This window comes from Saccoglossus kowalevskii, chromosome 19, assembly GCF_978046115.1.
Source record: "Saccoglossus kowalevskii chromosome 19, keSacKowa6.1, whole genome shotgun sequence".
NCBI lineage: Eukaryota > Metazoa > Hemichordata > Enteropneusta > Harrimaniidae > Saccoglossus > Saccoglossus kowalevskii.
Window position 1 is genome coordinate 27,594,393 of NC_140659.1, and position 15,247 is coordinate 27,609,639.

General features: G+C 35.2%; 1 protein-coding gene across 1 annotated transcript in view; it reads left to right on the top strand.

Annotated features, from left to right (window-relative positions):
• LOC102803561 (uncharacterized) overlaps positions 1-15,247 on the top strand; it is a 67,806-nt gene that overhangs the window by 3,559 nt on the left and 49,000 nt on the right. Inside the window, exons 2-4 of the mRNA XM_085493779.1 lie at positions 5,921-6,361; positions 8,713-8,900; positions 11,264-11,387. Coding sequence (XP_085349905.1) covers positions 5,980-6,361; positions 8,713-8,900; positions 11,264-11,387 — 694 coding nt within the window. The 5' untranslated portion in view covers positions 5,921-5,979. The remainder of the gene's footprint in view (positions 1-5,920; positions 6,362-8,712; positions 8,901-11,263; positions 11,388-15,247) is intronic.

Below are 15,247 nucleotides of genomic sequence, written 5' to 3' on the forward strand. Positions count from 1 at the left end.
TGTTACATGCTGAGTAGAACTAATGTAATTACCACCAGTCAGTAGCTTGGGTACAGTGACTGTAACAGGGTAAGTGGTAACACAGTTTGTATTGTAGTTGACTGGGGTTCTTCCATGCTGCATGAATTTGTAGCCAACGTTTCAATTAACACTTGGTTATACATGCAGCTCAAGTTGCATTGACTAGGTGTTATCAGTAGGTTACTTTTCAGACTTTGTAAATTGTTCCTGATGCTGATTTGGCAGGCCTTGCCCATTAAAAGTAGCCTGGGAGCTTAATATATTAAATAATTAGCTCTTCTGGGCCTTTATTTAGGTGAGTGATGGGTGGGTGGAGTGATCACTTGCCTTAGAATGTATGGTCAGATTTACTAAATTTGCGAAAGTAGATATCTTGTGAAAGTTTCCAAATGTTATACATGTACCAATATACTTGAATTACTGATTCTCTTGCAGTTTTGCTTGAATGACTGATTAATAAATTAAACAATTATCCTATTTGCTTATTTAGTAGGGCTTGTAATTTAGTAAATTAGAGAGATGTTTCTAAGGTTAAAATAGATACAGTAATGTAAATTTTGGTTTGTATGCGTTTCTTTTTTGGAGATGCAATTCTAAAAGAGCAAATGAGGTATTTAATAATGTAATCTGTGTTTATTAAACGTAATATATGAAGATGGGCTACTTGATTATATGTATAGATCTATTCCCTATGATTTTATTTCTGCTGACTGCAGCATGCATTAGATTGAAACCTATAAGTAATATTGTCATCAATTAAAATTATCATCTGAGATCATTTTTTGAGGTCTGCTAAAAAAATTCATTGTGAAGCAGTCTGAAAATATAGTTGTCCAGCGGAACAACCTGCAGCACTTTCAAAATATAATTGTCCAGTAGAACAGCCTGAGCCACTCTGATAACATGGTTGGCCACATGAAATTATAGTGATTGTGTTAAACACTATAATAAATTAATTGCGAAAGTTTAATTGCAAATGAGGTTTTGCAGCTACAGCATCAAAGTCTTGTTAGGATGTTTTGAAAAATACTACTGCTCAAAAACTTGTCATCAAATATGTATACACCATGATAATAATAAATTGGTCTATGTAATAGTGTGATTTCTGATTTCCATTGTTGTCCCAATTTGCGACCAGTTTTCATATTCGGTTACCCGATGACAAAAGTGGTTGTCCTGGACAACCACTTTTATTTCCAACTTAGATCCATGTTATGCGACATAATTGATGGTCTTAATATGCATGAATTGTAGGTTTTTAAATAAAGCAGCCCATGAATGAGAATGATTTGTGAGTGACCTATAGCTAACTATAATTGCTACAGAGTTTGTAAATAGGTGATTTAATAGATACATGTTAAGTTTGTCCCAACATCTGATAAAACCCATTATACCGGTAACCATGACGTCTGTAACGAAAGGAAGAATAGCAATTGCATACCTACCCTTTATATACAGTATAAATGTACCAAATTTGTTCTATTAAAAGCGCATCTCACATTTGTTATATACTGAATCATTAAAATATAACATTTTTTGACCATAGAAACATAGAGCGAAGTACATGTCTTCGATTCTCTCCATTGTGACTGTTTTTGTTTTAACTTGGCTTTGCATTGCTAAGATGTATTGATGATGTGAAAGCCCTGAAGTGCAATTATAAAAAATGAGAGTTTTCAGTCAGTGCACTTCTAATCAGTGTTACAGTCAGAAAATTAAATGTGTTTGTCTGAAGTTATCTTAAATGAAAGATAGTAGCCAGCCTGCATCAATTTTTTTAGCTCCCGTGAAACGGAGCTTATGTGGTACCGGTGTCTGTGACTAAAATTTGTTCCACTGATAACTCAAGACCTACAATTTCAATTCAAATAAAATTTTGTACACAGCTAATATATGATGAGTAGATGCGCTGATTAGATTTTGGTGCAATTCCATGCATATTAGTTAGTCAATTATTGCATTAATTAGTCCCCGTTCGGACGCAGTATCTGTATCTTAGAAATGCCTGGACCAATCACGATCAAACTTCACACATACATCATACATGATATTATACATATGCACGTCAATTTGTTTCACGATCTGATTCAAGATGGCCGAATGGCGGCCATTTTTGTGCTAAAAATCATCAAAATCAAGCATTTCTCGGCTGTTTACAGATGGATTTTGTTCAAACGTGGTATATACATTAGACATTACGAGACTTTGATGCACATCATTTTTTTTTACAATCTGATTCAAGATGGCCGAATGGCGGCCATTTTTGTGTTAAAAAATCCTAAAAATCAAGCATTTCTTGGCTATTTACAGATGGATTTTGTTCAAACTTGGTATATATATTAGACATTATGGGACCTTGATGCAAATAATTTTGTTTTTCAGATAAGATTCAAAATGGCCGACTGGCGGTCATTTTGTTTTAATGAATGTGGTTCTCGTGCCATATCTCTGACTTGCTTTCACTGATTATGTTCAAATTTTAAATATTTATTATACATCATGTCATAGATAGACAGATATATTGGTTTGATGATCCTATTCAAAATGGCCAAATGGTGGCCATTTTTGTGCTAAAAAATCATCAAATATCAAGCATTTCTGGTATTTATGGATGGATTTGGTACATATATTAGACATTACAGGTTCCTAATGCACATCATTTATTTTTCAGATCGGATTCAAAATGGCTGTCTGGCGGCCATTTTGTTTTAATGAATGGGCTTCTAAACCCATATCTCTGACTTGTTTTGACTGATTATATTCAAATTTTAAATATTCATTGTACATCATGTCATAGATAAACAGATATATTGGTTTGACAATCCTATTCAAAATGGCCGAATGGTGGTCATTTTTGTGCTAAAAAATCATCAAATATCAAGCATTTCTGGCATTTATGGATGGATTTCGTTCAAACTTGGTACATACATTAGACATTACGGGTTCCTGATGCACGTCATTTTATTTTTCAGATTGGATTCAAAATGGCAGATTGGCGGCCATTTTGTTTTAAAGATTGGGCTTCTAGAGCCATATCTCTGAAATGCTTTGACTGATTATATTCAAATTTTATATATTCGTTATACATCATGTTAGATATATACATGTATTCAAAATGGCTGATTTTGAATGCTGTTCCAGAGCAATATCTCTCAATATGGACAAGTACTTGTTTGACGATCAGATACAAATGTCAATTTTAATGTTAAAAAATCATATTCCTGACATGGTTATATTCCAGCCATATTACTATAAACAAAACTATTTATCTTAAATTTGATAACTAACGGGGACTGTGCCATGCATGGCTTGTTAATTTATAACTTAGAGTCTTTAAATTTTCTTAACAAATATTTGACTAGGGTGAGTAGCCTAATTTGCATATTGAAATAACGTATCCTGTCGCAAAAAAAAAACTGGTAATATTTCATTGAAAGGTCTGCAAATTTGCGAATTTTAGTATACAGTATAATGATTTATTATATCATGATGGATGTTATTTGAGCAGATACAGCAACTAAAAACATCAAATGTATGCGAGTATGGGGAGTACACATGCGCAGTTACAAGAGTGACGCAGCCATTTTTTTCAGTTTGACGAAAAGGCAGTACCCTTTCCGATTTTCATGAACGCAAGTTCAATTTCACTTTGTGCGTCATATTCATCAATAGACAAAATCGAAGACAGATGTCGTACAACTTTCTGCCAATCTTGATTCGTAAATCTGCTGGTTACATGTACAGTGTTCTCCTCGGGCCTGCGTCGCTTAGACAATAGCCGCGTAACTTTCGTTTCGCCCGCGATTCTGCAGTGTTCTCATCAGGTCTTTTAAGGGTATCGAGTCCGATACTGTTCTTTCTTTCCACGATACTGTTTCCCTCAAGCTGGGCCGTTTCCAGGCCATTGTTTTGCAATGATGAATCAGAACAGAACAATTCGTGTGAACTGATCGATCCTAACTTATTATCTGGATACTCGTATTCACCTGCGGATACTTCGGCCTACTTTCAAGCATGAATATAGAAGGAAGTCAACAATTGTTTTTCAGTATCGTTCCAGACTTTGCAAGAAATCTATATAATAATCACAGTGATCACTACTATTGGGTTCAAAAATTATTTACCGGTATGATCATTCAAAATATAGTGGCCATGGCTGTCGGTTCAACCCAGTACTGACCTTCACCGCTATTGCGAGAAAAGGAAAGTTGAATCCCCGCGTCTACACTTAATCCATGTATAAGGCAGACATCCGAAGGCAACAGCAAGGAAGTTTGTCAGTTTTATTCAAGATATAAATTTTCTATTTTACGCATTGAAGCCACACAACGTGACTGAAAGCCCTTCCAATGTGATCTCATTTGTAAACAATTACTTTGGACACGACTCCCAGTGTCTTCTCCTCGAGCAGACAGTAATGTTTCACATTTGTTTTCGCATGGTTTCCATTTTACCAGTTGATTCCTATTTTACTTAGTGTTTATTCTTGTTTGATATTTTTAAACAAAAATGCACTCATTAAACAAATAGTAAATATGCGAGTTTTTTAGTTTTGCCGAACGAGGACAAGGAAGATAAAATGGCGGTAGTTTTATGTAGAGTCGATCGCGATCTTCGGTATGTATCAAAAGCACGTCTCACAAATGAAATATTTTTTTTTGAGCGATAATTTGATAGCAATTAAACAAATTTCAATCGTTGGCGTATGTAAGGGCTTACTTTCAAGGGCTCGAAGTCCGGACGAACATTAAACTACGATGTTTTTATTTATCTGTTCTAGGTATGTTGTACAGACTTTTTAGTTGTACTATTTTGATGATTTAATTTTAAGAATCTGTCAAAGAAACAGTCTGTTGTTACTTTACATGTTCACGTAGGTTTAATTTAGCAGATTTTACTTGTCAACAAAAATAGCGAAATTTACCCATTGCGTCAGGAAGATCTATCCTGATTTGCTGCACTGAGGTTAATTGCGATTTTTACTACTCCATCACTAATGACACTAATTACCAAGAATTAAAAAAAACAAGTGAAATTAAGTCACATTGGGAAAAAAAACATAAGAAAATCAAAGCAAAAATTATTCAACTGCAGACGAGACAAACCCCGACCTCTAGAAATACCTCATTCATAGAGTGCCTCATTAGTGCCCTTTGTTTACAAGTATAGTGTCCTTGCATGTTTTTCAAAATGCCCATATCAAAATCATGTGTTTCCATATACAGTATGTCATAGATTCTCAGACATCTTGATCAATTTTATTGATGGATTGACCTACATGCAATTACATTCACTTATTAGGCAAAGCCTATAACTTAGTAGTACCGGTACATGCTCTGATCACACAGGAGCTATTTACAGTTTAACTTTGATTGATGAATATCTTACAGGACATTTTCAATTTGTAGAAATTTAGCCTGTCAAATGAAATTCTTCCAAGTGGAGAAACTACCCAGGTGTAAACGGTAATGGAGAATTTGACCTTTGACCCGTGTGCACCTGTATATGGCAGTTTGGGTTGTACATATATCATATATACTCCCTGCAGAGTTGAGATGGCTAATAAGTTTGACTCAGTATATGGCCAACTGACCAGAGTAATAACGTGTAAGCGTCATTGTCCATTGATGAATATCAGACACTATAAACTATGTATTATGTAAAATGATGTCATCAATTTTTGATTAAATTTTCACATACTGTACATGCATTAGTTATTCACTGGGTTCATTATTTTCGCTGATAAGTGAAATATGCTAAGTTATTTTAACTTAAAATCTATGAATTTAAAATTTGGTGAACTTGATCAAATATTAAAATAATGAAGACAAATGATTTTATAGTATATTCCTTGTATTTATGTATGTGCAAGGCTTCACTAGTTTCCTATGTTTTCTAGAGTTGGTAGAAGAAAAATGGGACTGCAACAATGAAATAAAGTTTATTAAATAAGATACAATGGCTGAAGAAAAAAAGAAAGATTGGAATGAATATAAAGAAAAAGGAGACTTTCATTACAAGATATACCAGTTTGTACAAGCTGTTGACAGCTATAACTACGTCATTGACCACTTAGAAAAAAGAAACGATGATCAAAATACACTGATTGATTTATATTGTAAGCGGTCTTCATGCTACTGTCATATTGCTGAGGGTAAGACAGGAACACAGAGATTAAGCCTGTATAACCTGGCACTGAAAGATGCAGATTTTAGTCTGAAGCATGATCCAATGTTAGAAAAAGGCTTGATACAGAAGGCGAGTGCGTTGTTAGGTTTGAATTTGAGACAAGAAGGGACAGCAGTGTTGAGTGATTTGCTGAAGTCTTATGATAAAAAAGGTAAGAATATTATAAATAAGCCATGGATTTTGGTAAGTTCTGGAATAGGCGGTTAGATTTAGAAATGCAAAATTGTTCTTTATGTTTTAAAACTTAAAAATACAAAATAGCAGACTGAGCTAGCCTACATATAGAAAGCTATTTAGCCAACAGCTGGTTCTAGAAACTTTTGATCGTAGATTGAGTGTTCAGACTAAGAAATGTGATATTTGTAAGAACTTTATTTGTGGGAACAAACATACCGGGATGGAAGAAGGTGCATAGACCATTTTCCGTTCACTGCGAGAATCATGCGTTATGCGTGAAATCGAACGTTTAAAACAGGACAAACAAAGGTCATAGCGTCATAGTCGCGTCAAACATCGCGTGGGATTCGACAAACGCGAAAGTATTTCGGGGACCTTTCCATGCTTAATAATGTGCTGTCCACATTTGATGATAGGCAATTTCGATTAAGTAAGGGTATTCGGAAGCAATATTCCTCTGTCGAAGATCGGCCGGTCAATGTAAGCTACGAAATAAAGAAATTCTAGTTCAAAATCAAATCGTTCGATTTTTGCGGCAGATGTTCGACGCGCGTCTTTCATGCATCTCGCGAGATCTCGCAATTGTACGGAAAATCACCTATTGGTGTAGGTTGATGTTATATTACGCAACTCAAAAATCCATCAATTTACATGTGCATTCTTACTTATGTTACCAACATTCCGTATTGAGTATGATATCTAATAGGCTAGTCATTAGAGTTTGTCCCTGAGTCCCCATTTCCTACTGGAGATTCAGAACAACCAATTTTGGTTGAAATGTTCAACAGATCACACGTCTCCTAGATGTGAGTTTCATTCAATACTCAATATTGGTACACTGTATTTGTGGACTAATACAATGTATCAATTAAGTCTCCCTAGGATAAAGTTTTTGAATTGTGGTTTTCTAGTGAAGTAATAGTTTCTATTATTGCAAACATTTTGAACAAGTCCTATAGTCAATAGGAAATGATGTCAATTTTATAGACCTCACTAAAACTGGTTTTGGGGAAAAATTATAGAATTGTAGTGTAAATAACCTCTAAAAACAATACATTTAATTTTCTCTCAACAAATTACCCTAATTTTCTAGTTCACGTCTCTCAAAAATTAAAAATTTAACCAGTTTTTGTGCAAAGTTTTCTTTCTATGGAAGAAATAAGTAAAGTCAATGTTTCCCTGCAAATGATTCTGGTGCCATGCCCTGTCTCTTTTCTCAAACTGAAACTATTGGTAATCTGTAAAATTATCAAGAAAGGTCAAAGGTTATAGGTCAAGGAAACTTCCAGTATGTTGTAGTGAAATTATTGACTACTGTAAAACCATTTATTTTCACAGGCATTTAATTTTTCTATTTTGACGTTTTGAGAAATTTTCAGTTCACAAACTTAGCTGGGAAACAATCAGCTCTATTTATCACTGCTACAAATGTGATTTTTATCGACTTTCAAAAAAATTAAAGTGGATTACAATACCTCCATGCATGTACAGAAAAAATAATCAACTGCTTGGGTTACAGTATTTGTGCTATTACAATAACCTGTGCATAACAACAAATCACAGTGTGTATTTAGAATAAATACCTTGAACCCCACCAAAACCTGTATGTAGAGTATTCATTCTTTTCTAATAGATCAAGTATTGTACAGGCTGGTATTAGCTGGTAATACTAGACATAGTGTCCTGTCAAAGACTCTGTAAAACACTTATTAGAATTACCAGGAACTTAGTTTTAGTTAAAGTACAAACATCTCATTGTGAGAACATACATGTTAAATTAACAACATCTTGAATTAGCAAATTACAGGCTAGCTAAATTAGCTAAAAAACAGTACTTACCCGGTGTATGTGCTGAATTTTTCCTATTGTAAGTATACCAGTACTCTTTAAATTGAAACTGTTAACAGATGAATGGATGAGTGTGATTCATACCAAATGAAGCGTTGTTTTTCCTAACACATACCTCTATTGAAAAATATCATCCAATAGAGAAAATAATCTACTAATAGCTTAACACGCTTCACCCCCATAAACATTGGTTCTGACTTGCCCTGATTAAAAATGAACTTGTCCTGAAGGGATTTAATTTATTCATAGACATTTATTTAAAAATATGTCTATTTTTAGTAATGAAGGCTAAAAATAATCCAGACAAACATTTAAAAATAGCCAGTAATAACATTTAATGAAAGGACACAACCCTAGCTGTAAATAAATCCGCTTAAGCTGGATTAACAAGTATTACATAAAGCTCTGCTGCACCTAATAAGTGTGAACATTCTTAAATAAATTTTAATTAATGTTTGTTTACTTGTCAATTAACAGGTTTAAAAGCTACCTCAAACCAAACAGTATTATTACTACTGAGACAGTACAAATATTACACTGATGAGAGAGTAGTGAAATCATGTCCTCAGTACGGGCTCTGTAGATATCCAAATCACGTTGGTGTCATCGATTCTTATGGTGCTGGCTTGTATGATGATATTTACAATCCTCTCGCTGTGTTAAAAGTAAGTGCACTTCAAATCCAGGATGTTTTATTCAATAAAGGACATAACAGTTACAGAAAGATAAAATAAACAACAAGAATTACAAAAACAAGAAAGGTAGCATTCTTCCACAAATGACCATAGACTAGTCTATGTAGCTACTAACTACATACAAATTATAACGAGTTACAGTTATGGTAAATGTACATGTATTTCATCATTTGCTTTTGTTAGAACATAGGCCTACAAACACTGCATATTTGGATTACTTGTGTAAAAAGGCAGTATTTAGTAAACAGGACCTACTTAATTTTGATTTGCCTCTGTTGGATCAAGCTTTCAATGAAGAAAATATATATTGTACCTCCCAGAGGAAAAGCCCAGGGGCCTGAACATGTAAAATCGGAAAACTTTAACCATCTTCCCAGCCTCGAAACATTATCCATTTTTCGTTCACAGTGCCGGTCTCGGAGGAATATTACGTATTTTTGAGAAAACAAAAATGTGAAACGAGTCGTCATTGATTTCAACGACACTTTTTCCAATGAAGAAACAAATATGAACAAAACACAAAAATTTTATTACAATACGATTCACACATCGTCTGAATTTACGGTGCAAAAATGGGTAGGGTCTGTGGAAAAAGGGTCGAAGGCAAGATCGTACACAAACTCTCGATGCAAAGCTATTTCCACCATGGTTTCATCATAATTTGACCTGAACAACTTCCTTTGACCTAACAGGTCACGTCTTTCGTTAACAAATGAAAATGCTCTGTCATACAGTCGAAGTTTTCCGATTATTGACGCAATGCGAAAGTATATTACCACGATGTTAAAATGCCATCTGTTAACACTTATTTCGACAAAAAACGGTGACTTTTTTCCCTAAAAGCTGTTGATTCGCAATTTTTGAAAGGTAAACTGAGGGTGAGGGAAGCATTTAAACCTTTCACGGCCGCCAACAAGTCATGTCGAAGAATAGTTTGCTCGTTCACACCCCATTCACATAGTCTCAATGGACAAGGTTATTCGGAAAAGTAAAATGATGATAGTGACCAGGTTTCACGACTTGACAATCACATTTTTGCCGTTTGTAAAACTACTACTCAAAAGAAATATGGATTATTTCAGTATTGCAACATCTGAGTTCATTCTGAGTAAATAACAGAATAGAAAACGTGCAAACTATGTACGTTCGCCCGCCGTGCACTCTAAAAATTAATGCGAGTTTTCTCGTAAAAGCTGGAACCAAACTACCCGTACCAATGATGATTTTTATGCAATGAAATACACTTTTTACATGCATATTTTAATAAATGTCGTCGACGCCCGGTAAAACACCCTGGGCCTATCCTCGGGGATGCCCTCAACTCATTGAATGTCCAAAAACAGGGGGTGGGCTTATACTCTGGGAGGGGCTTATACTCGGCGGAGTACAGTATATACATTATTGAAAACATGGCAAATAATCTAAAGTAAGTGAATACCTCATTTACTTTCATTGAAATTTCTCAACTGTATTTGCTCTGTTAGAAGTGCTGTGAAAAATACACATAATTAAAAAAATGCATTTATTTTATGCTGGATCATTAAAATATGACTTTGTCATTTACATAACTGCACATGTTACTAATATAACATGTATCGTAACTATGCAGTGCAAATATAACAATAACATTATTAGTTAATCAAGTACTGTAAAGGGGGTAATTATTCACTGGGTTTTAATTTAGCTTATTTCGCTGACTGGAAAATGCGCTAAATTAAAACCCAGTGAATATATAAAATTTAGCATAGAACACATTATTTAAATGATGAAACGGTGAATTTAAAACCCACTGAATATGCCTGAAATGGTAAATCAGTGAAATTTAAACCCAGTGAAAATTATTATTAATAACTACCACATAATTAGTGAATTCAAAAATAACGTATCAACCTTCCCTTCAGCATTGTGTGATAACATTGGAACCTTTCTATTTTAGTCATAAAAACAAGGGAAAGTGAAAAAGAATGGCTTGCCATAGAGGGCACTTAGAAAATCATTCTGTTATCCAAAAGAATAGCATTGTTGGCTGGCTGTAAAGGCAGTGAAACTACCTGCTTCTTCTCACACTAAATTGTAGTGGTTGTGCAAGACAATGTTTCAGAGTTATTACATCAAAATAAAAGAAGTAACAACCAATTCATGAAAACAAAATGGAATTTGTGACAATGCATTAAAATAAAATAGTTGGTAACAATGCAGAAAAAAAAAATTTGTCAATCTATCAAACCAAGTAATTAGTAACTACAGTATGAACAAAATAATTAGGAAACCAAGCATGAGGACAAACTAATGCATTATTTATTACCGCATTCTTTGTTTCTTTTTGCTTCTAGGAAGCATCTTTATTATTAAAACCCGACAGATATGTCTTCAGTATTGAGATAAAAGAATATCAAAATTTTGATATTATTGGTGATACAAGAGATTGTAATGAAGATGTAACTTTAGAAATTACAGGTATTATTTATATCAATCAATTCCAGTATGTTTACCATATTCACCACTGTACTCAAATCGCCTGTTGTACTATTCTGATTGACAGTCCCTCTTTGATCTCCACCCACTAAAGAGGTGTGACTATATTGCTTTATTCAACACTGTAATCCAATCATCTATTGTTCTATTCTGATTGACAGTCCCTCTTTGATCTCCACCCACTATAGAGGTGTGACTATATTGCTTTATTCAACACTGTACCCAAATCATCTATTGTTCTATTCTGATTGACAGTCCCTCTTTGACCTCAACCCACTAAAGAGGTGTGACTATATTGCTTTATTCAACACTCTATTCCAATCATCTATTGTTCTATTCTGATTGACAGTCCCTCTTTGATCTCCACCAAGTATAGATGTGTGGCTATATTGCTTTATTCAACACTGTACCCAAATCACCTATTGTTCTATTCTGATTGACAGTTCCTTCTTGATCTCAACCCACTATAGTGGTGTGACTATATTGCTCCATTCAACACTTTATTCCAATCATCTATTGTTCTATTCTGATTGACAGTCCCTCTTTGATCCCCACCCACTATAGAAGTGTGACTATACTGCTTTATTCAACACTGTACCCAAATCACCTATTGTTCTATTCTAATTGACAGTTCCTGTTTGATCTCCACCCACTATAGAGGTGTGACTATACTGCTTTATTCAACACTGTACCCCATCATCTAATGTTCTATTCTGATTGACAGTCCATCTTTGATGTCCACCCACTATAGAGGTGTGGCTATATTGCTTTATTCAACACTGTACCCAAATCGCCTATTGTTCTATTCTAATTGACAGTCCCTCTTTGATCTCTACCCACTATAGAGTTGTGACTATACTGCTTTATTCAACACTGTACCCAAATCGCCTATTGTACTATTCTAATTGACAGTTTCTGTTTGATCTCCACCCACTATAGTGGTGTGGCTATATTGCTTTATTCAACACTGTATTCCAATCATGTATTGTTCTATTCTAATTGACAGTCCCTGTTTGATCTCCACCCACTACAGAGGTGTGACTATATTGCTTTATTCAACACTGTACCCAAATAGCCTATTGTTCTATTCTAATTGACAGTCCCTCTTTGATCTCCACCCACTATAGAGGTGTGGCTATATTGCTTTATTCAACACTGTACCCAAATCGCCTATTGTTCTATTCTAATTGACAGTCCCTCTTTGATCTCTACCCACTATAGAGTTGTGACTATACTGCTTTATTCAGCACTGTACCCAAATCGCCTATTGTTCTATTCTGATTGACAGTTTCTGTTTGATCTCCATCCACTATAGAGGTGTGACTATACTGCTTTATTCAACACTGTACCCAAATCACCTATTGTTCTATTCTAATTGACAGTTCCTGTTTGATCTCCACCCTCTATAGTGGTGTGACTATACTGCTTTATTCAACACTGTACCCAAATCACCTGTTGTTCTATTCTGATTGACAGTTCCTGTTTGATCTCCACCCACTATAGAGTTGTGACTATACTGCTTTATTCAACACTGTACCCCATCACCTATTGTTCTATTCTGATTGACAGTCCCTGTTTGATCTCCACCCACTATAGAGGTGTGACTATATTGCTTTATTCAACACTGTACCCCAATCATCTATTGTTCTATTCTGATTGACAGTTCCTGTTTGATCTCCACCCACTTTAGAGTTGTGACTATACTGCTTTATTCAACACTGTACTCCCATCATCTATTGTTCTATTCTGATTGACAGTTCCTGTTTGATCTCCACCCACTATAGAGTTGTGACTATACTGCTTTATTCAACACTGTACCCAAATCACCTATTGTTCTATTCTAATTGACAGTTCCTGTTTGATCTCCACCCACTATAGAGGTGTGACTATACTGCTTTATTCAACACTGTACCTAAATCACCTATTGTTCTATTCTAATTGACAGTTCCTGTTTGATCTCCACCCACTATAGAGGTGTGACTATACTGCTTTATTCAACACTGTACCCCCATCATCTATTGTTCTATTCTAATTGACAGTTCCTGTTTGATCTCCACCCACTATAGAGGTGTGACTATACTGCTTTATTCAACACTGTACCCCCATCATCTATTGTTCTATTCTGATTGACAGTTCCTGTTTGATCTCCACCCACTATAGAGTTGTTACTATACTGCTTTATTCAACACTGTACCCAAATCACCTATTGTTCTATTCTAATTGACAGTTCCTGTTTGATCTCCACCCACTATAGAGGTGTGACTATACTGCTTTATTCAACACTGTACCTAAATCACCTATTGTTCTATTCTAATTGACAGTTCCTGTTTGATCTCCACCCACTATAGAGGTGTGACTATACTGCTTTATTCAACACTGTACCCCCATCATCTATTGTTCTATTCTAATTGACAGTCCCTCTTTGATCTCCACCCACTATAGAGGTTTGGTTATACTGCTTTATTCAAAACTGTACCCAAATCACCTGTTGTTCTATTTTAATTGACAGTTCCTGTTTGATCTCCACCCACTATAGAGCTGTGCCTATATTGCTTTATTCAACACTGTACCCCATCATCTATTGTTCTATTCTAATTGACAGTCCAGTCCCTCTTTGATCTCCGCCCACTATAGAGTTGTGACTATATTGCTTTATTCAACACTGTACCCAAATCACCTATTGTTCTATTCTAATTGACAGTTCCTGTTTGATCTCCACCCTCTACAGTGGTGTGACTATACTGCTTTATTCAACACTGTACCCAAATCACCTATTGTTCTATTCTAATTGACAGTTCCTGTTTGATCTCCACCTCTATAGTGGTGTGACTATACTGCTTTATTCAACACTGTACCCAAATCACCTGTTGTTCTATTCTGATTGACAGTTCCTGTTTGATCTCCACCCACTATAGAGTTGTGACTATACTGCTTTATTCAACACTGTACCCCCATCACCTATTGTTCTATTCTGATTGACAGTCCCTGTTTGATCTCCACCCACTATAGAGGTGTGACTATATTGCTTTATTCAACACTGTACCCCAATCATCTATTGTTCTATTCTGATTGACAGTTCCTGTTTGATCTCTACCCACTATAGAGATGTGGCTATATTGCTTTATTCAACACTGTACCCAAATCACCTGTTGTTCTATTCTAATTTACAGTTCCTGTTTGATCTCCACCCACTATAGAGTTGTGACTATACTGCTCTATTCAACACTGTACCCCCATCATCTATTGTTCTATTCTGATTGACAGTTCCTGTTTGATCTCCACCCACTATAGAGGTGTGACTACATTGCTTTATTCAACACTGTATTCCAATCATCTGTTGTTCTATTCTGATTGACAGTTCCTGTTTGATCTCCACCTCTATAGTGGTGTGACTATACTGCTTTATTCAACACTGTACCCAAATCACCTGTTGTTCTATTCTAATTGACAGTTCCTGTTTGATCTCCACCCTCTACAGTGGTGTGACTATACTGCTTTATTCAACACTGTACCCAAATCACCTATTGTTCTATTCTAATTGACAGTTCCTGTTTGATCTCCACCTCTATAGTGGTGTGACTATACTGCTTTATTCAACACTGTACCCAAATCACCTGTTGTTCTATTCTGATTGACAGTTCCTGTTTGATCTCCACCCACTATAGAGTTGTGACTATACTGCTTTATTCAACACTGTACCCAAATCACCTATTGTTCTATTCTAATTGACAGTTCCTGTTTGATCTCCACCCTCTACAGTGGTGTGACTATACTGCTTTATTCAACACTGTACCCAAATCACCTATTGTTCTATTCTAATTGACAGTTCCTGTTTGATCTCC